Source organism: Ylistrum balloti, unplaced genomic scaffold, assembly GCF_031769215.1.
Source record: "Ylistrum balloti isolate Yb309-2 unplaced genomic scaffold, AGI_CSIRO_Ybal_v1 Utg369724, whole genome shotgun sequence".
NCBI lineage: Eukaryota > Metazoa > Mollusca > Bivalvia > Pectinida > Pectinidae > Ylistrum > Ylistrum balloti.
This window is the reverse complement of record NW_026781942.1, coordinates 105,767-133,567: the sequence shown is the minus strand read 5'-3', so window position 1 is coordinate 133,567 and position 27,801 is coordinate 105,767. Positions and strand designations below refer to the sequence as shown.

The 27,801-nt window shown below is 36.1% G+C and overlaps 1 protein-coding gene across 1 annotated transcript; it reads left to right on the top strand.

Annotated features, from left to right (window-relative positions):
* Positions 1-29: 29 nt before the first annotated feature.
* LOC132565459 (beta-galactosidase-like) lies at positions 30-27,037 on the top strand. The gene is made up of 16 exons (XM_060230098.1): positions 30-101; positions 1,218-1,384; positions 1,507-1,657; positions 1,935-1,998; positions 3,765-4,043; positions 4,251-4,306; positions 5,145-5,266; positions 7,475-7,515; positions 8,404-8,519; positions 16,365-16,439; positions 17,200-17,289; positions 19,088-19,192; positions 19,735-19,869; positions 22,611-22,711; positions 25,690-25,801; positions 25,942-27,037. The coding sequence occupies exons 1-16, from the start codon at positions 30-32 to the stop codon at positions 26,212-26,214; spliced, it is 1,959 nt and encodes a 652-aa protein (XP_060086081.1). The 3' UTR covers positions 26,215-27,037.
* The last annotated feature ends 764 nt before the right edge of the window (positions 27,038-27,801 follow it).

Genomic DNA, 27,801 nt, shown 5'->3' with positions numbered 1-27,801 from the left:
CTTCGCGATCGATCACATGACTAAACAAAATGGCGGCAGTATCAAATGCTCTGGTTGTGTTGATTGTCACAATAATAAGTTTTTCGGTGTTAATTTTTAAGGTAGGAGAATTAAGATTTCTGATAAGATAATAATATTTGTAATTTAATGCAGAATGTCTAGTGAATTCGTCTGTAATGCACCCTTCACTGTCATCTAATCGTCGTCAAGGATAAAAAAAATCGTTGGCCTTTTATGGTAGGGGTGGATCCTGCAAATGAAGGCCGTTTTTGTTTTATTGCGGTCCAAACGAATTGACCGCATGGACAAGAATTTTATGTATTTCCATCTTTGCTTCAAATAAGACTGTCAATAACTGAAGTCTCGTAATGCATCTCAATGTCCGTCTGTATCAGAGACGTATATGTGATATATACGTCTCTTGTCTGTATATATACCTGAAATGTTGCCAATATATATAATTAAAACGGAAAGAGGCATAGAGGTCGTCTGACCCACTGTTGCTTACCGCTTTCCCTGTTAAAATCATTTATATATTCCCACCAAACGTTTACCTCTTCATCAGTTTTCCATATGCATAAATACTGTAGTATAAATGTTGTGTACATGACCTAGAGAGGACATTAAAAAATGTGATAGTGTAAACAATTGAATGTATGTATACTGTATTGCAATACATCGATATGGTGTTTTTCAAACTGAGCAATTAATGATAAGAATTATTATAATTAAAACTTAGCTGCATCAGAAATCTAACTACAAAATGACAATTTTCATGAAAATTCAATAATGTGTGTAATGCATGAAGAAATGTATACATGAAGGGATTGGTGCGTAAATCACTTTTGTTATTGCTATTTCTTGAAAAGTACACGATGGATTTTTCTCAAATTTCATATGTAGGTTTCCCTTGTTTAATCTTTCATAGTCTAAAAGTTGATCTATTTTTGTAACTGCTCAATTCTGTCAAAGATTTTCAAATTAAATATTTTTGAACTGTATTATAGAAATGAAGAATTAAGTGATGGGGGTGTTTGTGTACTTTTTCGAAAAATCCAACAACTACATTGGTCAAGTGCAAAGCTGTCTATATGCAGACTTATAAGCCATTGGTCCCAGACATCAATAACATGCTGGAATAAAGAGCAATCAAATGTTTGTTAAATTAAATAACCTCATCCACTTTCATGGTCAATACAAGGATAAAACTTTTACAGGTGGATGGTGCCAATTTCACAATAGATTATGACAAGAACACATTCCTGAAGGATGGGAAGCCATTCCGGTATGTGTCAGGGAGTATCCACTACAGTCGTATCCCACAATATTACTGGAAAGACAGACTCCTTAAGATGTATGCCGCTGGACTAAATGCCATTCAACTGTAAGTTAATATTAGTGTTATTTTTTACAAAATAGGTAAAATCAATTGGACTTCAATTACTTGTATTCGTGATTTTAAATATACAGACATGTTATTGCAGTTTTGTGTGATTTTTATAACAGGTATGTGCCTTGGAATATTCACCAACCTGAGAAAGATGTGTATGATTTTACAGGACAACAGGATTTGGTTGCCTTCTTACAGACTGCACAAGATGTTGGCCTACTGGTCGTAATGAGGGCAGGACCTTATATTTGTGGCGAGTGGGACTTTGTAAGTGATTGCCAGGGGCAGGAGGGTAGTAATGAGGAAAAAACTTTCCTTTGAACTCTAGGAAGTTATAATCATAAAGCTGTTAATCTAAAGGGAAATGAGACTTATTTATCTTTTCAGAGCACTAATAATCAAGATAAAATGTAATTGTTTCTACTTCCAGTGTAATATTTTGGGTGCATTTATTCATTGAATTGAAATTAATTTCCAGCGAAGATGGAATCTAGAATTTTCTCATTCATCTTCTCAGTACTAATGCTTGTGTTGGTATTTTCAGGGCGGCATTCCAGCATGGATACTTAAAGAGGATCCTAAAACTATATTTAGAACTATGGATTCAAGTAAGAAGACTTTGATTTTAGGTTTAAAAGTGAAAATAACTTTGAAAATATTCTTTTGCAACATACACCTCTTTAGGTCGCCTGAGCTGAAGGCTCATGGTGACCTATTGCCATCATGATTTGTCTGTCGTCGTGCATTGTGCATCGTGCGTCGTGCGTCATTAACTTTTCACATATTCGACTTCTTCTCAAAAACCACTGAATAGATTTTAACCAAACTTGGCACAAAGCATCCCCATGGGAAGCCGCATCAAGTTTGTGAAGAAAAAGGGCATGGCCCCAATAGGGGCCCCAGGAGGGGGAAAAAGGGTGTAAAATTAGGTAAATCTTTAAAAATCTTCTTCTCATGAACCAACAGTCAGATTAAGTTCATATTTGATATTTGGGGTCCTTATGGCATGGTCTACAAATGAAAGGAATGAAATAAAAATTGGGTCAAAACGGCCCCACTAGGGGGCACTCAAAAGGGTCAAAAAATCAACTTTGACCGATTTCAACCAAATTTGGTAGAAAGCATCCCTTAGTGAAGGACATATGAAATTATGTTGAAAAAAGTGATTATGTCCCCTTTGGGGCCCATAAGGGATGTAAAAGGGGCCATATGTAAAAACCTTCTTTAAATGACTTCTTCTCAAGAACCAGTGGATGGATTTTGACCAAACTTGACACAAAGCATCCCCATGGGAAGCCGCTTCAAGTTTGCGAAGAAAAAGGGCGTGGCCCCAATAGGGGCCCCAGGAGGGGGAAAAAGGGGAAACTTGATACGAATGTTCTACACAAGGTCCTGGCAAATGTTTTAACTTTTTGGGGCGATGCAAAATCCAAGATGGCCACCCTGGCCTCTGTTTGGCTAAGACATTATGGACTTCCTCTCAAGAACCATTGGGTGGGTCATGTTCAAACTTGGTACATATGTTTTACACATGGTCCTGCACAAGTGTTGTTACATTTTTGCAACATTTTAAAATCCCTAGATTATTGACATATATTCCTCAGGTGACCGTTAAGGCTCCTTGGGCCTCTTGTTTTTGTTTTGTCTCACTAATGATGATGAGAGATGTATTGTTCACAGAAGCTCATATCTTTATAAAGATAATGCATAACAACTTCAGCGTTAATGTTTTGCTGAATAAGGTTGAATACTTTTAAAATTTCACGCATACTACATACTCATAATAAGTATACAACTATTCAACCCATTCATTACAAATAATGGGTAATTCTCAACAGATCAAGAATACTTGTTACTTTTATCAACCACAGACTTACATATCAAACAAAAGAAATATTTTGGAACATTGTTAAATGTTCATTTATTCCAACTGAAATAAGAACAAATGACAACGAAGATGGAGCATCAACATCAGGATTCTGTGGTTTAATAATTGGTTATATGGGATAGATCACTGATAATACATTTAACTGAGTTTGTAAATTAGTTAATTCAGTTTATACACAATCCTCTAATTCCTAAAAAGAGGACAGCTTGTTAAAGTAACTTTTTGAAATACAGTATAATTTGATCTTATTTCCTCTCAAAATGTACAGGTAGGTGATAAATAAATGATATGCAAATTGAAAAAGGTTTCAAGTGTTTTCCCTGTTGAATCCTCTTGATTAACGATGAAAGCGATGAAATGTTTGAGAAGTAAAACACTTCAGAGATATCAGTCATTGGAAACATTTAGAATACCCTGTTAGATATTTTATACAGCCTGATGGAAATATTTTCATTGTAATTTTAAGTTGTATGTTTTCATTGACAGCATATATAAAATATGTTGACCAATGGATGGATGTTCTGTTACCAAAGCTGAAACCCCTTCTGTATAATAATGGTGGTCCAGTGATCATGGTCCAAATAGAAAATGAGTATGGGAGTTACTTTGCCTGTGATAGAAACTACACCACACATCTCCGTGACAGGGCCAGGTTTCATCTAGGAAAGGATGTTGTGCTATTTACTACTGATGGCAATTCGGATGGCTTCCTGAAATGTGGCTACATTCCTGAAGTTTATGCCACAGTGGATTTTGGCGTATCCTGTAAGATATGGCTTTTCATCACTTACGACAAGAAAAATACAAGAAGAATTATTTAAATTTGATTAAATCCTCATCAGTATATGAACAATGATGATGTAGCTTTTTGTTTTCTGTTTGGATGAATGTTGCAGTTTTTATCTGACACCATGAGCTGTATTATAGCCAACAGTATATGGCTTTGTTTATAGTTGTTCATTTCTGTTCCAGACAATCCAGCCGGCAGTTTTAAGGCACAGAGAGATTACGAAGCAAAAGGTCCCTTGGTAGGTTATAAGTGATTTAGATTTTAAAGAATTGATAGTAATTCCTAAATAATTTAATCTTTGCTGCTTTCTTTTTGTGTGCCAAAATGCAGTTTCTTTTAAAGAGAGAAGATCTATGTTTGTAAAACACAGAATGAAATTACTGTTGTTTTCCTGGTGACATACAAACAAGAAAAATAAGGTGCAAAAGACTTCAAATAGAACTATGTGTATGATTATATATATTCATTCCCACAAACTTTAAATGTTGTACAGTATTACAGTATATATACATCTATTGTAGTAGTAATCTTGTTTTGGTCCTAATTGTGTTGAGCTAAAATATGATTGTGTTAATTGCAGTATACAAAGTGTATGTATACATAGTGGATGTGTGTTAATTGCAGTATACAAAGTGTATGTATACATAGTGGATGTGTGTTAATTGCAGTATACAAAGTGTATGTATACATAGTGGATGTGTGTTAATTGCAGTATACAAAGTGTATGTATACATAGTGGATGTGTGTTAATTGCAGTATACAAAGTGTATGTAAGTGTGTTACAAACTTTAAATGTTGTGTGTTAATTGCAGTATTACATAGTATATATACATCTATTGTGTGTTAATTGTATACAAAGTGTATGTATACATTGTTGTGTGGTCCTAATTGTGTTGAGCTAAAATATGATGTGTGTTAATTGCAGTATACAAAGTGTATGTATACATAGTGGATGTGCTAATTCATCGTTGTTCTTATTCGCCAACAAATCATAATATGCTAAAATTTGATTGTGCAATGTAAATAAAGAGCATTAATGATATGTAATTACTGCAAGATATTTTTATACGTTGAAGGTGAACTCTGAGTTCTACACCGGCTGGCTGGACCACTGGGGACAGAAACACTCCGTGACTGATACCAATAAAGTGACCACAAGTCTTGACCTTCTTCTAGCCTATGGTGCAAACATCAACATGTAAGGCATACTGTAAATCAACAAATATTAGAGAGTAATTTATTTTAGGGTGTTGGTATTAGTCACATACAGTGAAACCTCATCATAACGCCACCTTTTTTCTTTGTGATTTTGGCAGTACATCAGGTTTACTACGTATTTGACCTCGGGAGTTACACAACATTGGTGACCATCTTGACTCACCCAGTCTGCAGTACCATGTACATGTATTTTAGAAATAACATCACAATACTTTTCTTTTAAACTGTGAATTATCATGACAAATTTACCAAAAAATTGATTACAGAAGTGTTGTAAATCAAATACATATGTTCAACGTACATGACTTTGATTATGTACTTGTATTCCTGAAAACGTCCAATGTAATTATGTTAGATCTTACTAAAGATATCACTGAAACTTGGCTGTCTTGACTTATTTTGTCTTATGGTCTGTAATATATTCAGGGAAGATAAAACATTTTTGAATATCTGACTCTAATTTTAAAGTGTTTGGGTTAAAAAGTCTCAAAACTGTGTCCATCGCCACCTTTGCCTCCGAGATAGTAGTGGGTAGGGCTATGTTTTTCATCCATGTTGTGGTTGTGTTGTCATAGTCATCCTTATTGTCCAAGGTGGTCTGTGTGGTGATAGATTTGATAATGTCATTGTCATCTACCATTTTACTCTGTGTGAGTTTTTTGTACATGTCTACAAATTTTCTCACTCTTTGAAGCAAATTATTCAAATCAGTATCCGGGTTTTTATAATCAGCTGATATCGCCAACTGTACATGGTCACATGGTACGATACCATACCTCCGGTTATCTGTTCTGTCAGTTCCAGGCATTCACAACAATTACCTGTACTCGACTCTAGCTGATGATATTTAATGAGGTAAAAAAAGTGTTAGTATAATCATTTGTTTTGGGAATGCTATGGTAGCTGGCAAAATGCGGGTTGGGTGGTTTAACATGTGGCATTACAACAGGGTTTGACTGTACATTACTCAGTATGTGTGTAAGTCAAGAAGAAAAAAGGATAACAGCAGTTACATTAAATTGGTGTGACTGACTGATTTGTCAACACATAGTATCTGTGATAGACTGATGTGACAACAGTATCTGTGACAGGCTGATGTGACGACATTATCTGTGACAGACTGATGTGACAACAGTATCTATGACAGGCTGATGTGAAGACATTATTTGTGACAGACTGATGTGACAACAGTATTGGTGACTTACAGATGTGAAAACAGTATCTGTGACAGACTGATGTGAAACAGTATCTGTGACAGACTGATGTGACAACAGTATTGGTGACAGACTGATGTGACAACAGTATTGGTGACATACTGATGTGACAAAAGTGTCTGTGACAGACTGAAGTGACAACAGTATTGGTGACAGACTGAAGTGACAACAGTATTGGTGACAAACTGATGTGACAACAGTGTCTGTGACAGACTTAAGTGACAACAGTATTGGTGACAGACTGATGTGACAACAGTATCTGTGACAGACTGATGTGACAACAGTATCTGTGACAGACTGATGTGACAAAAGTATTGGTGACAGACTGATGTGACAACAGTATTGGTGACAGACTGATGTGACAACAGTGTCTGTGACAGACTGATGTGACAACAGTATTGGTAACAGACTGATGTGACAACAGTATTGGTGACAGACTGATGTGACAACAGTATCTTTGACAGACTGAAGTGACAACAGTATCGGTGACAGACTGATGTGACAACAGTGTCTGTGACAGACTGAAGTCACAACAGTATTGATGACAGACTGATGTGACAACAGTATCGGTGACAGACTGATGTGACAACAGTATCGGTGACAGACTGATGTGACAACAGTATCTGTGACAGACTGAAGTCACAACAGTATTGATGACAGACTGATGTGACAACAGTATCGGTGACAGACTGATGTGACAACAGTATCGGTGACAGACTGATGTGACAACAGTATCTGTGACAGACTGAAGTGACAACAGTATTGGTGACAGACTGAAGTGACAACAGTATTGGTGACAGACTGAAGTGACAACAGTATCGGTGACAGACTGAAGTGACAACAGTATCTGTGACAGACTGATGTGACAACAGTATCTGTGACAGACTGATGTGACAACAGTATCTTTGACAGACTGATGTGATGTTTGTACACATGTACTTGAGATAGCTGATTTACTTACCTCTGTTTTGTAGGTATATGTTTGAAGGAGGGACCAATTTCGGCTTTTGGAATGGTAAATATATTAATATTTTTGTCACATTTTTATTGATTATAACAGATTAAATCAACATGCAGTCTGTGTTACTTAATATAGAAAGTTAATCCCATTGATGAGAGAAATATTCTCATTCAAAGATTTTACTTTTTTTTTTATTTCATCAAGTACATATGTATTTGTTCAATGCTTGGATTTTAAAAGTTTAGGTTTGTGATTATATTGCTGTTGCCACATTCCATTAACTTTATTGAAGCTCTAAGTTGTGACATAATGGTAAATGTTACTCCAAAGTATCTTAGACAGAAAATCATTATGGATTATGTGAAAGGAGTTAAATGCACAAGAAGGTAAAACAGATATCACTCATCTATATATTGTGAGATTTCAGGGGAAAATATCATAGTGTAGCAATGTGTCTGGAAAGAGAAAAAGCAAAAATTTCATCTACTGCGAATATTCACTTAAAGAGTATCTGAATACAGTAATACATTAAAATTGAAACAACAAATATCAAATTCGTCTAAAAGAAACACTTGATTGAATATTCATCACTTCATTTACACTTTAATAATCATTGACCATCAGCTTTAACCTCCATTTATAGAAACATTTCTTGATGAAATAGGACACATGTGAAGGAGATCTAATTAAAGTTGATACCACTGATGAACAACAGTCAGTAGTTTGACATTTGCCACCGTGCTTGTTTGTTTACAATGTTGTCCCAGTGATATGTCTAAAACAACCATTATTTATAAAAAGTTCCAAATCTTGTCGCCAATTAACACTGATGTACATGTATCAGTTCTGTCTCATTAGATAACTTGTACATTTTCCAAGCATCGGAACATTATTCCTGGACTGATATTTTTGTTAAAGTTGGTTATGTGTTGTGTTCTGTAGGTGCTAACTATGCCCCATTTCAGCCTGTCCCGACCAGTTACGACTATGATGCTCCACTCACAGAGGCAGGGGACATAACTGACAAATACCTTGAACTAAGACAAATCATATCAAAGGTAGAATATTCTTCTTGTTCATCTTGTTCAGTTGGTTTGGGTGATTTAGAAAAAAACAAAGTGCAGGTAATGTATGGAAAATCTGTTTTGGAAATGTGTGAAAGAAATTGTATCAGTAATGTATGGAAAATCTGTTTTGGAAATGTGTGAAAGAAATTGTATCGGTAATGTATGGAAAATCTGTTTTGGAAATGTGTGATCGGTAATGTATGGAAAATCTGTTTTGGAAATGTGTGAAAGAAATTGTATTGGTAATGTATGGAAAATCTGTTTTGGAAATGTGTGAAAGAAATTGTATTGGTAATGTATGGAAAATCTGTTTTGGAAATGTGTGAAAGAAATTGTATTGGTAATGTATGGAAAATCTGTTTTGGAAATGTGTGAAAGAAATTGTATTGGTAATGTATGGAAAATCTGTTTTGGAAATGTGTGATCGGTAATGTATGGAAAATCTGTTTTGGAAATGTGTGAAAGAAATTGTCTTGGTAATGTATGGAAAATCTGTTTTGGAAATGTGTGAAAGAAATTGTATTGGTAATGTGTGAAAGAAATTGTATTGGTAATGTGTGGAAAATCTGTTTTGGAAATGTGTGAAAGAAATTGTATTGGTAATGTATGGAAAATCTGTTTTGGAAATGTGTGAAAGAAATTGTATTGGTAATGTATGGAAAATCTGTTTTGGAAATGTGTGAAAGAAATTGTCTTGGTAATGTATGGAAAATCTGTTTTGGAAATGTGTGAAAGAAATTGTATTGGTAATGTGTGAAAGAAATTGTATTGGTAATGTGTGGAAAATCTGTTTTGGAAATGTGTGAAAGAAATTGTATTGGTAATGTATGGAAAATCTGTTTTGGAAATGTGTGAAAGAAATTGTATTGGTAATGTATGGAAAATCTGTTTTGGAAATGTGTGAAAGAAATTGTATTGGTAATGTATGGAAAATCTGTTTTGGAAATGTGTGAAAGAAATTGTATTGGTAATGTATGGAAAATCTGTTTTGGAAATGTGTGAAAGAAATTGTATTGGTAATGTATGGAAAATCTGTTTTGGAAATGTGTGAAAGAAATTGTATTGGTAATGTATGGAAAATCTGTTTTGGAAATGTGTGAAAGAAATTGTATTGGTAATGTGTGAAAGAAATTGTATTGGTAATGTATGGAAAATCTGTTTTGGAAATGTGTGAAAGAAATTGTATTGGTAATGTATGGAAAATCTGTTTTGGAAATGTGTGAAAGAAATTGTATCAGTAATGTGTGGAAAATTTGTTTTGGAAATGTGTGAAAGAAATTGTATTAGTAATGTGTGGAAAATCTGTTTTGGAAATGTGTGAAAGAAATTGTATCAGTAATGTGTGGAAAATTTGTTTTGGAAATGTGTGAAAGAAATTGTATCAGTAATGTGTGGAAAATTTGTTTTGGAAATGTGTGAAAGAAATTGTATTAGTAATGTGTGGAAAATCTGTTTTGGAAATGTGTGAAAGAAATTGTATTGGTAATGTGTGAAAGAAATTGTATCAGTAATGTGTGGAAAATTTGTTTTGGAAATGTGTGAAAGAAATTGTATCGGTAATGTGTGAAAGAAATTGTATTGGTAATGTATGGAAAATCTGTTTTGGAAATGTGTGATCGGTAATGTATGGAAAATCTGTTTTGGAAATGTGTGAAAGAAATTGTATTGGTAATGTATGGAAAATCTGTTTTGGAAATGTGTGAAAGAAATTGTATCAGTAATGTGTGGAAAATTTGTTTTGGAAATGTGTGAAAGAAATTGTATCAGTAATGTGTGGAAAATTTGTTTTGGAAATGTGTGAAAGAAATTGTATTGGTAATGTGTGGAAAATCTGTTTTGGAAATGTGTGAAAGAAATTGTATTAGTAATGTGTGGAAAATCTGTTTTGGAAATGTGTGAAAGAAATTGTATTGGTAATGTATGGAAAATCTGTTTTGGAAATGTGTGAAAGAAATTGTATTGGTAATGTGTGGAAAATTTGTTTTGGAAATGTGTGAAAGAAATTGTATTAGTAATGTGTGGAAAATCTGTTTTGGAAATGTGTGAAAGAAATTGTATTAGTAATGTGTGGAAAATTTGTTTTGGAAATGTGTGAAAGAAATTGTATTAGTAATGTGTGGAAAATTTGTTTTGGAAATGTGTGAAAGAAATTGTATTGGTAATGTGTGGAAAATTTGTTTTGGAAATGTGTGAAAGAAATTGTATTAGTAATGTGTGGAAAATCTGTTTTGGAAATGTGTGAAAGAAATTGTATTAGTAATGTGTGGAAAATTTGTTTTGGAAATGTGTGAAAGAAATTGTATCAGTAATGTGTGAAAGAAATTGTATTAGTAATGTGTGGAAAATCTGTTTTGGAAATGTGTGAAAGAAATTGTATTGGTAATGTGTGGAAAATTTGTTTTGGAAATGTGTGAAAGAAATTGTATTAGTAATGTGTGGAAAATCTGTTTTGGAAATGTGTGAAAGAAATTGTATTAGTAATGTGTGGAAAATTTGTTTTGGAAATGTGTGAAAGAAATTGTATCAGTAATGTGTGAAAGAAATTGTATTAGTAATGTGTGGAAAATCTGTTTTGGAAATGTGTGAAAGAAATTGTATTGGTAATGTGTGAAAGAAATTGTATCAGTAATGTGTGGAAAATTTGTTTTGGAAATGTGTGAAAGAAATTGTATCGGTAATGTGTGAAAGAAATTGTATCGGTAATGTGTGAAAGAAATTGTATTGGTAATGTATGGAAAATCTGTTTTGGAAATGTGTGAAAGAAATTGTATTGGTAATGTATGGAAAATCTGTTTTGGAAATGTGTGAAAGAAATTGTATTGGTAATGTATGGAAAATCTGTTTTGGAAATGTGTGAAAGAAATTGTATTGGTAATGTATGGAAAATCTGTTTTGGAAATGTGTGAAAGAAATTGTATCAGTAATGTGTGGAAAATTTGTTTTGGAAATGTGTGAAAGAAATTGTATTAGTAATGTGTGGAAAATCTGTTTTGGAAATGTGTGAAAGAAATTGTATCAGTAATGTGTGGAAAATTTGTTTTGGAAATGTGTGAAAGAAATTGTATCAGTAATGTGTGGAAAATTTGTTTTGGAAATGTGTGAAAGAAATTGTATTAGTAATGTGTGGAAAATCTGTTTTGGAAATGTGTGAAAGAAATTGTATTGGTAATGTGTGAAAGAAATTGTATCAGTAATGTGTGGAAAATTTGTTTTGGAAATGTGTGAAAGAAATTGTATCGGTAATGTGTGAAAGAAATTGTATTGGTAATGTGTGGAAAATCTGTTTTGGAAATGTGTGAAAGAAATTGTATTGGTAATGTATGGAAAATCTGTTTTGGAAATGTGTGAAAGAAATTGTATTGGTAATGTATGGAAAATCTGTTTTGGAAATGTGTGAAAGAAATTGTATCAGTAATGTGTGGAAAATTTGTTTTGGAAATGTGTGAAAGAAATTGTATTAGTAATGTGTGGAAAATCTGTTTTGGAAATGTGTGAAAGAAATTGTATCAGTAATGTGTGGAAAATTTGTTTTGGAAATGTGTGAAAGAAATTGTATCAGTAATGTGTGGAAAATTTGTTTTGGAAATGTGTGAAAGAAATTGTATTGGTAATGTGTGGAAAATCTGTTTTGGAAATGTGTGAAAGAAATTGTATTAGTAATGTGTGGAAAATCTGTTTTGGAAATGTGTGAAAGAAATTGTATTAGTAATGTGTGGAAAATTTGTTTTGGAAATGTGTGAAAGAAATTGTATCAGTAATGTGTGAAAGAAATTGTATTAGTAATGTGTGGAAAATCTGTTTTGGAAATGTGTGAAAGAAATTGTATTGGTAATGTGTGGAAAATTTGTTTTGGAAATGTGTGAAAGAAATTGTATTAGTAATGTGTGGAAAATCTGTTTTGGAAATGTGTGAAAGAAATTGTATTAGTAATGTGTGGAAAATCTGTTTTGGAAATGTGTGAAAGAAATTGTATAGTGTGAAAGAAATTGTATTCGTAATGTGTGGAAAATCTGTTTTGGAAATGTGTGAAAGAAATTGTATTTGTAATGTATGGAAAATCTGTTTTGGAAATGTGTGAAAGAAATTGTATTGGTAATGTGTGGAAAATCTGTTTTGGAAATGTGTGAAAGAAATTGTATTGGTAATGTATGGAAAATCTGTTTTGGAAATGTGTGAAAGAAATTGTATTGGTAATGTATGGAAAATCTGTTTTGGAAATGTGTGAAAGAAATTGTATTGGTAATGTATGGAAAATCTGTTTTGGAAATGTGTGAAAGAAATTGTATTGGTAATGTATGGAAAATCTGTTTTGGAAATGTGTGAAAGAAATTGTATCAGTAATGTGTGGAAAATTTGTTTTGGAAATGTGTGAAAGAAATTGTATTAGTAATGTGTGGAAAATCTGTTTTGGAAATGTGTGAAAGAAATTGTATCAGTAATGTGTGGAAAATTTGTTTTGGAAATGTGTGAAAGAAATTGTATCAGTAATGTGTGGAAAATTTGTTTTGGAAATGTGTGAAAGAAATTGTATTAGTAATGTGTGGAAAATCTGTTTTGGAAATGTGTGAAAGAAATTGTATTGGTAATGTGTGAAAGAAATTGTATCAGTAATGTGTGGAAAATTTGTTTTGGAAATGTGTGAAAGAAATTGTATCGGTAATGTGTGAAAGAAATTGTATTGGTAATGTGTGGAAAATCTGTTTTGGAAATGTGTGAAAGAAATTGTATTGGTAATGTATGGAAAATCTGTTTTGGAAATGTGTGAAAGAAATTGTATTGGTAATGTATGGAAAATCTGTTTTGGAAATGTGTGAAAGAAATTGTATCAGTAATGTGTGGAAAATTTGTTTTGGAAATGTGTGAAAGAAATTGTATTAGTAATGTGTGGAAAATCTGTTTTGGAAATGTGTGAAAGAAATTGTATCAGTAATGTGTGGAAAATTTGTTTTGGAAATGTGTGAAAGAAATTGTATCAGTAATGTGTGGAAAATTTGTTTTGGAAATGTGTGAAAGAAATTGTATTGGTAATGTGTGGAAAATCTGTTTTGGAAATGTGTGAAAGAAATTGTATTAGTAATGTGTGGAAAATCTGTTTTGGAAATGTGTGAAAGAAATTGTATTGGTAATGTATGGAAAATCTGTTTTGGAAATGTGTGAAAGAAATTGTATTGGTAATGTGTGGAAAATTTGTTTTGGAAATGTGTGAAAGAAATTGTATTAGTAATGTGTGGAAAATCTGTTTTGGAAATGTGTGAAAGAAATTGTATTAGTAATGTGTGGAAAATTTGTTTTGGAAATGTGTGAAAGAAATTGTATTAGTAATGTGTGGAAAATTTGTTTTGGAAATGTGTGAAAGAAATTGTATTGGTAATGTGTGGAAAATTTGTTTTGGAAATGTGTGAAAGAAATTGTATTAGTAATGTGTGGAAAATCTGTTTTGGAAATGTGTGAAAGAAATTGTATTAGTAATGTGTGGAAAATTTGTTTTGGAAATGTGTGAAAGAAATTGTATCAGTAATGTGTGAAAGAAATTGTATTAGTAATGTGTGGAAAATCTGTTTTGGAAATGTGTGAAAGAAATTGTATTGGTAATGTGTGGAAAATTTGTTTTGGAAATGTGTGAAAGAAATTGTATTAGTAATGTGTGGAAAATCTGTTTTGGAAATGTGTGAAAGAAATTGTATTAGTAATGTGTGGAAAATTTGTTTTGGAAATGTGTGAAAGAAATTGTATCAGTAATGTGTGAAAGAAATTGTATTAGTAATGTGTGGAAAATCTGTTTTGGAAATGTGTGAAAGAAATTGTATTGGTAATGTGTGGAAAATTTGTTTTGGAAATGTGTGAAAGAAATTGTATTAGTAATGTGTGGAAAATTTGTTTTGGAAATGTGTGAAAGAAATTGTATTAGTAATTTGTGGAAAATCTGTTTTGGAAATGTGTGAAAGAAATTGTATTGGTAATGTGTGGAAAATCTGTTTTGGAAATGTGTGAAAGAAATTGTATTAGTAATGTGTGGAAAATCTGTTTTGGAAATGTGTGAAAGAAATTGTATTAGTAATGTGTGGAAAATTTGTTTTGGAAATGTGTGAAAGAAATTGTATTAGTAATGTGTGGAAAATCTGTTTTGGAAATGTGTGAAAGAAATTGTATTAGTAATGTGTGGAAAATTTGTTTTGGAAATGTGTGAAAGAAATTGTATTAGTAATGTGTGGAAAATCTGTTTTGGAAATGTGTGAAAGAAATTGTATTAGTAATGTGTGGAAAATTTGTTTTGGAAATGTGTGAAAGAAATTGTATCAGTAATGTGTGAAAGAAATTGTATCAGTAATGTATGGAAAATCTGTTTTGGAAATGTGTGAAAGAAATTGTATTGGTAATGTGTGGAAAATTTGTTTTGGAAATGTGTGAAAGAAATTGTATTGGTAATGTGTGAAAGAAATTGTATCAGTAATGTGTGGAAAATTTGTTTTGGAAATGTGTGAAAGAAATTGTATTGGTAATGTATGGAAAATCTGTTTTGGAAATGTGTGAAAGAAATTGTATTGGTAATGTGTGGAAAATTTGTTTTGGAAATGTGTGAAAGAAATTGTATCAGTAATGTATGGAAAATCTGTTTTGGAAATGTGTGAAAGAAATTGTATTGGTAATGTATGGAAAATTTGTTTTGGAAATGTGTGAAAGAAATTGTATTGGTAATGTATGGAAAATCTGTTTTGGAAATGTGTGAAAGAAATTGTATTGGTAATGTGTGGAAAATTTGTTTTGGAAATGTGTGAAAGAAATTGTATTGGTAATGTGTGAAAGAAATTGTATCGGTAATGTGTGGAAAATTTGTTTTGGAAATGTGTGAAAGAAATTGTATTGGTAATGTGTGGAAAATTTGTACAAATATAGATACGTTTATCAAAGTGTCACATATTGGTACATAAAATATACATAAAATACATGTTGGTATTTATATTTTACACAAAATCAGATCTAAACAAAAGCATCAATGTACAGCCATATTGGACATATTGGACACTATCACATGTAAATTTTTCCATGAAAATTGATTTAAAGAGCATTTAACAAAAAGGTTGTCTTTGATACATATATAATATTGTTTTGGCAACATCTTTTTGGTCTGACTTATCTGTTCATTCCTATAACTTATGACAGAGAACATTTCTACGAAATTCTTAAACATTTGATAAGTAATAACTTTTTTACCTTGTATAAACAGTAGGTATACAACTCGCTGTTTGGTGGATCATTCATCCTGTCTGATGATGTTTGTTAATTAAGTATCACTTTGACGTCACTCTTATTTTTTGTAGAGAGTTGACTGATTTAGTTTTTCAAATACATCAGACGGGAAAAAAAACACTTGACAAGAACTCTGTAGATATATGCTCTACTTGCTTTTATTTTAACATTCAACGTCGTTGTATACAAAATGGTCTGAACAATTTCTTTTCTTTCTAAAATCATTTTGTTCCTCAGCTAAAAGTTAATTCTGTTCCAACCATTTATAGAGTGGTTGATATAAGATATCAGCCTATCATCAGAAGTTCACCAATTTCCTAGTTTATCATTGAAGTGTCAATGTTGTACAGATGAAAAGCTGTGGAGGTTCAGGAAGTGTGTAAAGGTAATGTATGGAATAACTTGTACAGGTATTTATTAAAAAACAGTTTAGGCAATGTGAGCAAAATCTGTACAGGTAATATTTATGAAGTTTGTACAGGTGATGTGTGCAATAAACTGTACATTCCTGAACCAGGTAATGTGGTGTTTGATATCAATTAACATCATTTATGTACAGAGTTTGACTGTATAGATGTTATGTTACAGTATCTACCTCTGCCTGATATGCCGATACCATCGTCCACTCCCAAAGCCAAATATGGACAAGTTCAGATGACATTTGTAAGTGTGGCTTTATTCTTAAGTTTTATAACTACTCATTTTCACTGTATGAAACTAATACATTTAGTAGTCTACAAATTGTTGGTTTCAATGTAGTATGACGATAGATTTTTTTTCCTTCAGCAGTCGTTAATTATGAATCACCTTGACAAGAAAATAAATTTTGTGTTTCTTTCTGAGAAAAATCATTCACACTTTTACCTGGTAATTGCTTTGCTTGATATGTAAAATGGATATAAGATTATTGTGTGTTATTAACAATGAAATAACGTTAAGTATATTGAAAATCCATATATTCATAAATAAAATATACAGTCACTGTACATGAAAGACATTACCATTTATGTTGCACAATAGGCCACTCATGTCTGTATCTAATTCAGTAAAAATCATCACAAATGCTGTTTGATTGTCTTAATAAGCCCACTCTCTACTTAAAGTCAAAGCAGGTTTTTAGCCATTGTTGGATTTATTATGAAATAAAGAATATATATATAATTGGTGAATATTTCATGAACACATAGGCTTTGTCTCCAAAATCATGTGAATATTTATATACTTGTATATACACAGATATTTTATACAAATCACTGGGGGCTATGATAACTCAGTCAGTCTCCGTCAGTGATGTGTTCACTTACACAACCCCAGATGAAGATCTGAGGAGTGTGTTTTGACTTTTCTTGGGTGACAGTGTTTCTCAGTCAGCCTCAGTAGAATGTTGAATTACAGCTTGATTTTTATGGTTCTTGATGAGCAGGTGTCTACCCTACAAGATGCTATTAGCCAGCTGTGTCCCAAAGGTCCCACAAAGTCCCAGTACCCAGTTACCATGGAGTCTATAGGCCAGGTAGGTTCAATTAATCATGAAATCTTATATCTTCCCTTGAAAAATAGGTAAATACTGTTTAAAGGCTAGAAGGGAATCTTCGGGGGAGCATATAGTTACCGCATTGCCTGTCTGTCTGTCTTTATGTCCATCATTTCATGTCCTGAGCAAACTTTTAAGTAAAGTAAGGATCATGGAGGTTGGTGTATACATTGATCATACAAAGACATCATGCAGTGTACCAAATTCAGGGCCCACAACCCTTAATAACAGAGTTATTGCCCTTTGTTGAAATTTTTGTGACATGATAAACTTTACATTGCTCGTATTTAAGCCAGAATAATGTAATTTGATTGATATATTGATCCTACTAAAACAATGTGCAGTGTATGAAAAAGTTTGTTGAAAATATCTTGTCCGGTGCGTAACTTTGCCCAAAATTAAGCAAAGGTCATGAAACTTACTTAGTGTATCATATTAAGACAATATGCTGTGTGCCAAATTTGGGCCTTTGACCAATCAATTACTGCCCTTTGTTAAAAATTTCTTGTCCATAGCATTACATTTCTTGCATTTCAGGTAAGATAATGAAACTTAGTGTATACATTGATCATGCGAAGATATTGTACAGTTTACTAATGTTAGGGCCCATGACCCCTTAATTACAGAGTTATTGCCCTTTATTAAAATATTGTGTCTGGAGCATCAATTTGCATGCATTTAAACTAGGATATTGAAAGATGATTTACACAACAGTCATACAAAAGCAAGGTTCAGTGTAGCAAAGTCAGGGCCCATGAACTCTTAGTACAGAGTTATTACCCTTTGATAAAATTTTGTGTCATGGGCATAGGTTTGCTTGCATTAAAACTAATAGCATGAAACTTGATGTATACACAGGTCATAATGAGAGAAAGTGCTGTATACCAAATTCAGGGCTTGCAACCCTTTAATTACAGAATTTTTTACCCTTTGGTAAAATTTTGTGTTCAATTAAATCATTTTTGGAATTCATTCATCAGTTTCACTAAAACCCTTGTTTTATATAGGTTCTTATTTTTCGAGGAAAAGAATGATAACATTGAGCAAGAGTTTGTGATAAAGCTGTTGTAAGTATCTGGTATATTGTGTTTGTGTATTGATTCCAGTACCAAGGGTTTGTGATAAAACTGTTGTATCTGGTATATTGTGTTTGTGTATTGATTCCAGCACCAAGGGTTTGTGATAAAACTGTTGTATCTGGTATATTGTGTTTGTGTATTGATTCCAGTACCAAGGGTTTGTGATAAAACTGTTGTATCTGGTATATTGTGTTTGTGTATTGATTCCAGTACCAAGGGTTTGTGATAAAACTGTTGTATCTGGTATATTGTGTTTGTGTATTGATTCCAGTACCAAGGGTTTGTGATAAAACTGTTGTATCTGGTATATTGTGTTTGTGTATTGATTCCAGTACCAAGGGTTTGTGATAAAACTGTTGTATCTGGTATATTGTGTTTGTGTATTGATTCCAGTACCAAGGGTTTGTGATAAAACTGTTGTATCTGGTATATTGTGTTTGTGTATTGATTCCAGTACCAAGGGTTTGTGATAAAACTGTTGTATCTGGTATATTGTGTTTGTGTATTGATTCCAGTACCAAGGGTTTGTGATAAAACTGTTGTATCTGGTATATTGTGTTTGTGTATTGATTCCAGTACCAAGGGTTTGTGATAAAACTGTTGTATCTGGTATATTGTGTTTGTGTATTGATTCCAGTACCAAGGGTTTGTGATAAAACTGTTGTATCTGGTATATTGTGTTTGTGTATTGATTCCAGTACCAAGGGTTCGCACTTTACCGTTACGTCCTGAAGAAGAACGTGGTTTCTCAGAAACTGGCTGTCCCAGGGATCAGAGATCGAGGTTATGTCATGGTTGACAAGGTAAACAACAATCTATCTTTTATTTCAAATCAACAGTTTACAAGATTTGACTTTATCAGATGTATTTCATATCACAGGAATTTAGATAGCAGAGTTTTGATAAAATACCCAGAAACGAGGTTGAAATGTTAAGGGACTAATGAATTTAGGTGTGTGGAATTGAAACAATATATACATTGAATTGTTTTATAATACCTGTACCGTAGTAGACCCTGGAAGTGAAATTTACCAAATCTTCCATTTTGTGAAATATATCTAGTATATGTACATTGAGGTGGTTAACACTATGACAAACCTTCAGATTATTTCCCAGTTAAATGTCCTGGTTTTGGCATTGTCATTATTTGATCTGGTTAAGTTATATTGAAGTTTGGTTCAATACAGAAGGAAAATGAATGTCCATTTATCCCTTGTTCCATATACAATCACACATATTGAAATGTTATTTTATTGAAACTATCTCATCAAACTTTAAAGCAATCTTAGGACATAGTGAGTATTGCAAAACTTCACTAGTGATGTGTAACTTTCCTGACTGTAAGGTACCACAGGGAGTCATTGTCCGTGAAAAATCAACCAGTCTAAACATAACAGGGAAGCAGGGAGCAGTACTGGACATTCTTGTGGAGAATCAAGGACATATCAATTACGGCAGTGGTATCAACAATAACACTAAGGTATAGACAGCAGCAGGCAATTCAGATACATATACAACATCAGGGGTCACAGACACATATACATCACCAGGGGTCACTGACACACCTACAACACTAGGGGTCACTGACACATATACATCACCAGGGGTCACTGACACACATACAAAACCAGGGGTCACTGACACATATACAACACCAGTGGTCACAGACACATATACAACACCAGTGGTCACAGACACATATACAACACCAGGGGTCACAGACATATACAACACCAGGAATCACACACATATATACAACACCAGGGGTCACAGACACATATACAACATCAGGTGTCACAGACACATATACAACACCAGTGGTCACAGACATATACAACACCAGGGGTCACAGACACATATACATCACCAGGGGTCACAGACACATATACAACACCAGGGGTCACAGACACATATACAACACCAGGTGTCAAAGACACATATACAACACCAAACTTCACAGACATATACAACACCAGGGGTCACAGACACATATACAACACCAGGTGTCACAGACACGTATACAACACCAGGGGTCACAGACACATATACATCACCAGGGGTCACAGACACATACATCACCAGGGGTCACAGACACATATACAACACCAGGGGTCACAGACACATATACAACACCAGGTGTCACAGACACATATACAACACCAAACTTCACAGACATATACAACACCAGGGGTCACAGACACATATACAACACCAGGGGTCACAGGCACATATTCATCACCAGGGGTCACTGACACACATACAACACCAGGGGTCACTGACACATATACATCACCAGGGGTCACAGACACATATACAACACCAGTGGTCACAGACACACATACAACACCAGGTGTCACAGACACATATACAACACCAGTGGTAACAGACACATATACATCACCAGGGGTCACTGACACATATACAACACCAGGTGTCACAGACACATATACAACACCAAACTTCACAGACATATACAACACCAGGGGTTACAGACACATATACAACACTAGGGGTCACAGGCACATATTCATCACCAGGGGTCACTGACACACATACTACACCAGGGGTCACTGACACATATACATCACCAGGGGTCACAGACACATATACAACACCAGTGGTCACAGACACACATACAACACCAGGTGTCACAGACACATATACAACACCAGGGGTCACTGACACATATACAACACCAGGGGTCACAGACACATATACAACACCAGTGGTCACAGACACATATACAACACCAGGTGTCACAGACACATATACAACACCAAACTTCACAGACATATACAACACCAGAGGTCACAGACATATATACAACACCAGGGGTCACAGACATATATACAACACCAGGGGTCACAGACACATACACAACACCAAACTTCACAGACATATATAACACCAGGGGTCACAGACACATATACATCACCAGGGGTCACAGACACATATACAACACCAGGGGTCACTGACACATATACATCACCAGGGGTCACTGCCACACATACAACACCAGGGGTCACTGACACATATACATCACCAGGGATCACAGACATATGCAACACCAGTGGTCACAGACATATACAACACCAGGGGTCACAGACACATATACATCACCAGGGGTCACAGACACATATACAACACCAGGGGTCACAGACACATATACAACACCAGGGGTAACAGACACATATACATCACCAGGGGTCACTGACACATATACAACACCAGGGGTCACAGACACATATACAACACCAGGTGTCACAGACACATATACAACACCAGGTGTTACAGACACATATACAACACCAAACTTCACAGACATATACAACACCAGTGGTCACAGACACATATACAAAACCAGGGGTTACAGACACATATGCAACACCAGTGGTCACAGACATATACAACACCAGGGGTCACAGACACATATACATCACCAGGGGTCACAGACACATATATAACACCAAACTTCACAGACATATACAACACCAGTGGTCACAGACACATATACAACACCAGGGGTCACAGACACATATACAACACCAGGGGTCACAGACAAATATACATCACCAGGGGTCACAGACACATATACATCACCAGGGGTCACTGACACATATACAACACCAGTGGTCACAGACACATATACAACACCAGGTGTCACAGACACATATACAACACCAGGTGTCACAGACATATACAACACCAGGGGTCACAGACACATATACAACACCAGGGGATACAGATACATATACAACACCAGGTGTCACAGACACATATACAACACCAAACTTCACAGACATATACAACACCAGTGGTCACAGACACATATACAAAACCAGGGGTTACAGACACATATACAACACCAGGTGTCACAGACACATATACAACACCAGGTGTCACAGACACATATACAACACCAGGGGTCACAGACACATATACAACACCAGGGGTCACAGACACATATACAACACCAGGTGTCACAGACACATATACAACACCAGGTGTCACAGACACATATACAACACCAGGGGTCACAGACACATATACAACACCAGGGGTCACAGACACATATACAACAGTGGAAATAATCTTTTTAATTTGACACTCAAGTGATCATTCTGTTGTAGACAATTGAAGATGTTGATCAGTGATGTTTAAGATCTGACTAAATCACAGTTAAAAGGAAACTGAAAACATATCTCAATCTTTTTCTTCCAGGGGATCATTCAGAATGTTACCCTTGAGGGACAGATACTAGAAGACTGGATGGTGTATTCTTTATCACTGGACAATCTCAACCCCTCAGACATCCCCCTGGGGTAAGTCACTGGACATTCTCAACCCCTCAGACATCCCCCTGGGGGTAAGTCATTGGACAATCTCAACCCCTCAGACATCCCCCTGGAGTAAGTGACTGGACAATCTCAATCCCTCAGACATCCCCCTGGAGTAAGTGACCGAACAATCTCAACCCCTCAGACATCCCCCTGGAGTAAGTGACTGGACAATCTCAACCCCTCAAACATCCCCCTGAGGTAAGTCATAGGACAATCTCAACCCCTCAGACATCCCCCTGTGGTAAATCTCTGGACAATCTCAACCCCTCAGACATCCCCCTGGGGTAAGTCACAGGACAATCTCAACCCCTCAGACATCCTCCTGGGGTAAGTCACTGGACAATCTCAACCCTTCAGACATCCCCTGGGGTAAGTCACTGGACAATCTCAGACATCCCCCTGGAGTAAGTCACTGAACAATCACAACCCCTTAGACATCCCCTTTGTGTAAGTCACTGGACAATCTCAACCCCTCAGACATCCCCCTGTGGTAAATCTCTGGACAATCTCAACCCCTCAGACATCCCCCTGGGGCAAGTCACTGGACAATCTCAGACATCCCCATGGGGTAAGTCACTGGACTATCACAACCCCTTTGACATCCCCCTGGGGTAAGTCACTGGACAATCTCAACCCCACAGACATCCCCCTGGGGTAAGTCTCTGGACAATCTCAACCCCTCATACATCCCCCTGTGGTAAATCTCTGGACAATCTCAACCCCTCAGACATCCCCCTGGGGTAAGTCACCAGACAATCACAACCCCTTTGACATCCCCCTGGGTTAAGTCACTGGACAATCTCAATCCCTCAGACACCCCCTTGGGGTAAGTCACTGGACAATCTCAGACATCCCCCTGGAGTAAGTCACTGAACAATCACAACCCCTTAGACATCCCCTTTGGGTAAGTCACTGGACAATCTCAACCCCTCAGACATCCCCCTGTGGTAAATCTCTGGACAATCTCAACCCCTCAGACATCCCCCTGGGGTAAGTCACTGGACAATCTCAGACATCCCCATGGGGTAAGTCACTGGACAATCACAACCCCTTTGACATCCCCCTGGGGTAAGTCACTGGACAATCTCAACCCCTCAGACATCCCCCTGAGGTAAGTCATAGGACAATCTCAACCCCTCATACATCCCCCTGTGGTAAGTCTCTGGACAATCTCAACCCCTCAGACATCCCCCTGGGGTAAGTCACCAGACAATCACAACCCCTTTGACATCCCCCTGGGTTAAGTCACTGGACAATCTCAACCCCTCAGACACCCCCCTGGGGTAAGTCACTGGACAATCTCAGACATCCCCCTGGAGTAAGTCACTGAACAATCACAACCCCTTAGACATCCCCTTTGGGTAAGTCACTGGACAATCTCAACCCCTCAGACATCCCCCTGTGGTAAATCTCTGGACAATCTCAACCCCTCAGACATCCCCCTGGGGTAAGTCACTGGACAATCACAACCCCTTAGACATCCCCCTGGAGTAAGTGACTGGACAATCTCAATCCCTCAGACACCCCCCTGGGGTAAATCACTGGACAATCACAACCCCTTAGACATCCCCCTGGGGTAAGTCACTGGACAATCTCAACCCCTCAGACATCCCCCTGGGGTAAGTCATAGGACAATCTCAACCCCACAGACATCCCCCTGGGGTAAGTCATAGGACAATCTCAACCCCTCAGACATCCCCGTGGGGTAAGTCACTGGACAATCTCAACCCCTCAGACATCCTCCTGGGGTAAGTCATAGGACAATCTCAACCCCTCATACATCCCCCTGTGGTAAATCTCTGGACAATCTCAACCCCTCAGACATCCCCCTGGGGTAAGTCACTGGACAATCACAACCCCTTTGACATCCCCCTGGAGTAAGTCACTGGACAATCTCAATCCCTCAGACATCCCCTTGGAGTAAGTGACTGGACAATCTCAACCCCTCAGACATCCCCCTGAGGTAAGTCACTGGACAATCTCAACCCCTCAGACATCCCCCTGTGGTAAATCTCTGGACAATCTCAACCCCTCAGACATCCCCCTGGGGTAAGTCACTGGACAATCACAACCCCTTTGACATCCCCCTGGAGTAAGTGACTGGACAATCTCAATCCCTCAGACATCTCTCTGGAGTAAGTGACTGGACAATCACAACCCCTTTGACATCCCCCTGGAGTAAGTGACTGGACAATCACAACCCCTTTGACATCCCCCTTGAGTAAGTCACTGGACAATCACAACCCCTTTGACATCCCCCTGGAGTAAGTCACAGGATAATCTCAACCCCTCAGACATCCTCCTGGGGTAAGTCACTGGACAATCTCAGACATCCCCCTGGGGTAAGTCACTGGACAATTACAACCCCTTAGACATCCCCTTTGGGTAAGTCACTGGACAATCTCCACCCCTCAGACATCCCCTTGGGGTAAGTCACAGGACAATCTCAACCCCTCAGACATCCTCCTGGGGTAAGTCTCTGCACAATCTCCGTCCTTCAGACATCCCCTTGGGTAAGTGACTGGACAATCTCAACACCTCAGACATCCCCCTGGGTTAAGTCACTGGACAATCTCAACCCCTCAGACGTCCCCCTGGGGTAAGTCATAGGACAATTTCAACCCCTCAGACATCCCCCTGGGGTAAGTCACTGGACAATCTCAGACATCCCCGTGGGGTAAGTCACTGGACAATCTCAGACATCCCCGTTGGGTAAGTCACTGGACAATCTCAATCCCTCAGACATCCCCTTGGGGTAAGTCACAGGACAATCTCAACCCCTCAGACATCCCCCTGGGGTAAGTCTTTGGACAATCTGCAAGGTAAGTCTCAATTTTTTATTAACTTATAAAAACCCAAGTGAGCTATCAAGGCTCACAGTCTGTAAGATTCTGTGGACTGCTCATTGCCTCATTTAGTGAATACATAAGGGTTAATGCTACAATATTATATCATTGTAGAGATAGTCCAAAGTCTGGAGCAGGACTGATGACCCCGTCCATCTACAAGGGTAAACTGACCATTAGTGGGAATGCTGAGGATACTTATCTGGATATGACTGGCTGGACAAAGGTAGGACCAACAGCAATATTTCCAGGCAGAATGCTTTGTAGTACGATCTTTGAATTTTAAAGATTGAATTATTTCTTTGTTGTTTACCGTACGAGCCATAGCAGTATTGATATGAAACTTTTTTTTCCTTCATCTTCCAGGGTCAGGCCCTTCTCCAGGGTCAAATTAACCTTGGTCGTTACTGGCCAAAGGAAGGGCCACAGGTTCGTCTATTTGTCCCCAAACCATACTTAAAGTCAGCACCAGACAACAACATGCTTCTCATGTTTGAGATAGAGGGCGCTCCCTGTCAGACTCTAGCGACGTGTATGGTTGACTTTGTCGACCAGCCTCTCATCAATGGCACAAATTCTGGGTTCTTTTCAGGACAACAAGAGATCGGAGAGGGCTACTTCTGGCATAAAGAACATTAGTCCTCAAAACGTTGTCGTCACTTTCTACATATCGTTAGCATCACTAACAGTTGTGATAATTTCTGAACTCCAAAATGTCTGTATCAAGAACTTGACCAAGTTAAGAAATATTTGAATTACTGAAACTTATATGTGTATATCTTTATGTTTGATTTAGAAAACTGAAGCTGTCTTGTAAAATGTAAACATGTGATTGTTAAAGGGTGTTGGGTAGACTGTCTTCAGTTTTTTTAGTAGTAAGTGCCATATTTTTTTCATCTTCATACAATTCAAGGAATAAAATACACATATCTATTCATCAGGAAAAGAATTGATAGCATACACACTATAATTACGTTAAGAAACCATTAAAATCCAGGAGTTGTCTGTTTTTACCTTATACAGATCTTACATTGTAGACAATGTACACAGGCACACCAAATGCTTTTATATTTATCTTTTCTTAAACCAAACAATTTCAACTGCTTCAAGAGCTTGAAAGGTATATCATATACAGAAAAATGTATTAAGGGATCAAAGTTCACACAATCATTAAGAATCACAGTGTCTGGGATTACTCTGTATTTCAGCTCTCAAGCTTATACCGTACTGATAGAGCGAAACATAGGAAAATAACTGGCAGATCAGGATGGTTTTTTTTATGTCATCCTTTCTCAGCTGAATACATATAAATTTTTATTGCATTCTCAATGGTTCATTACGCATTTATAGCTAAACTGCAAGTTTTAAGACTGGAATTTTATTTCCATTTACCATGAGTTATATATAATCCAGACAGCCACACAGAGGAGATATAACAGCTTTTCATTCTCAATAAGAAATATCTAAGCTGTCAATTTGTAATGTGAATTTTTTTTCTTTAATCAATAGAATCTTACACTTGTAATGTGAATTTTATTTCAAAATGACAATTTTAAGTTTTCCTGTGATAAATTGAATCTTACACTTGTGACATTGAATGTAAATTGAATTAATGTCATGACAGATTGATTTATAGATATTTCATCTTATTATGTCTTGAGTGTTGATGTATGCTGTAAACAGTGCCTGGTATATGTCCTTACTATGAGAGAACTGTGCCTTATGTGTGTATTGTTGGAATTAATAGTTGTATATAGTGCAATGGACCATTTAGCAAACTTCATTTTAACTATTATTAGCAATATGGCTAAGAATTATTTCCTTCAAAATTTCTTTGATTCTACATTAATTAATTCTCTACAGCTGCATTTGTTAAAATATTTCAATATCAATATGATTATGATGTTTTGTATTGTTTATCAAAAGATGATATTGGGAAGTTTTTCTACACCTGTTTCATAGCTCTTACCATATACATTGCATGTACTTTGTATATCTTACAACAATTTATAAACTAGTTACCTCAGGTATTCAAATTTTACGCTTTGTTGTTGTTGGCATGGATAGAAGTTGTTGCAGGAAACCACAGTACCCATGAAGAACCCATGTTTTACAGGGAACATGTGTATTATCATGGGTGGTCAGGTGGTGCAGTGGTATCGCACTAGCCTTTCACTAAGCTGTCAGGGTTCAATTCTGGGAACGGATGTGAAAAGGTATTTGGGT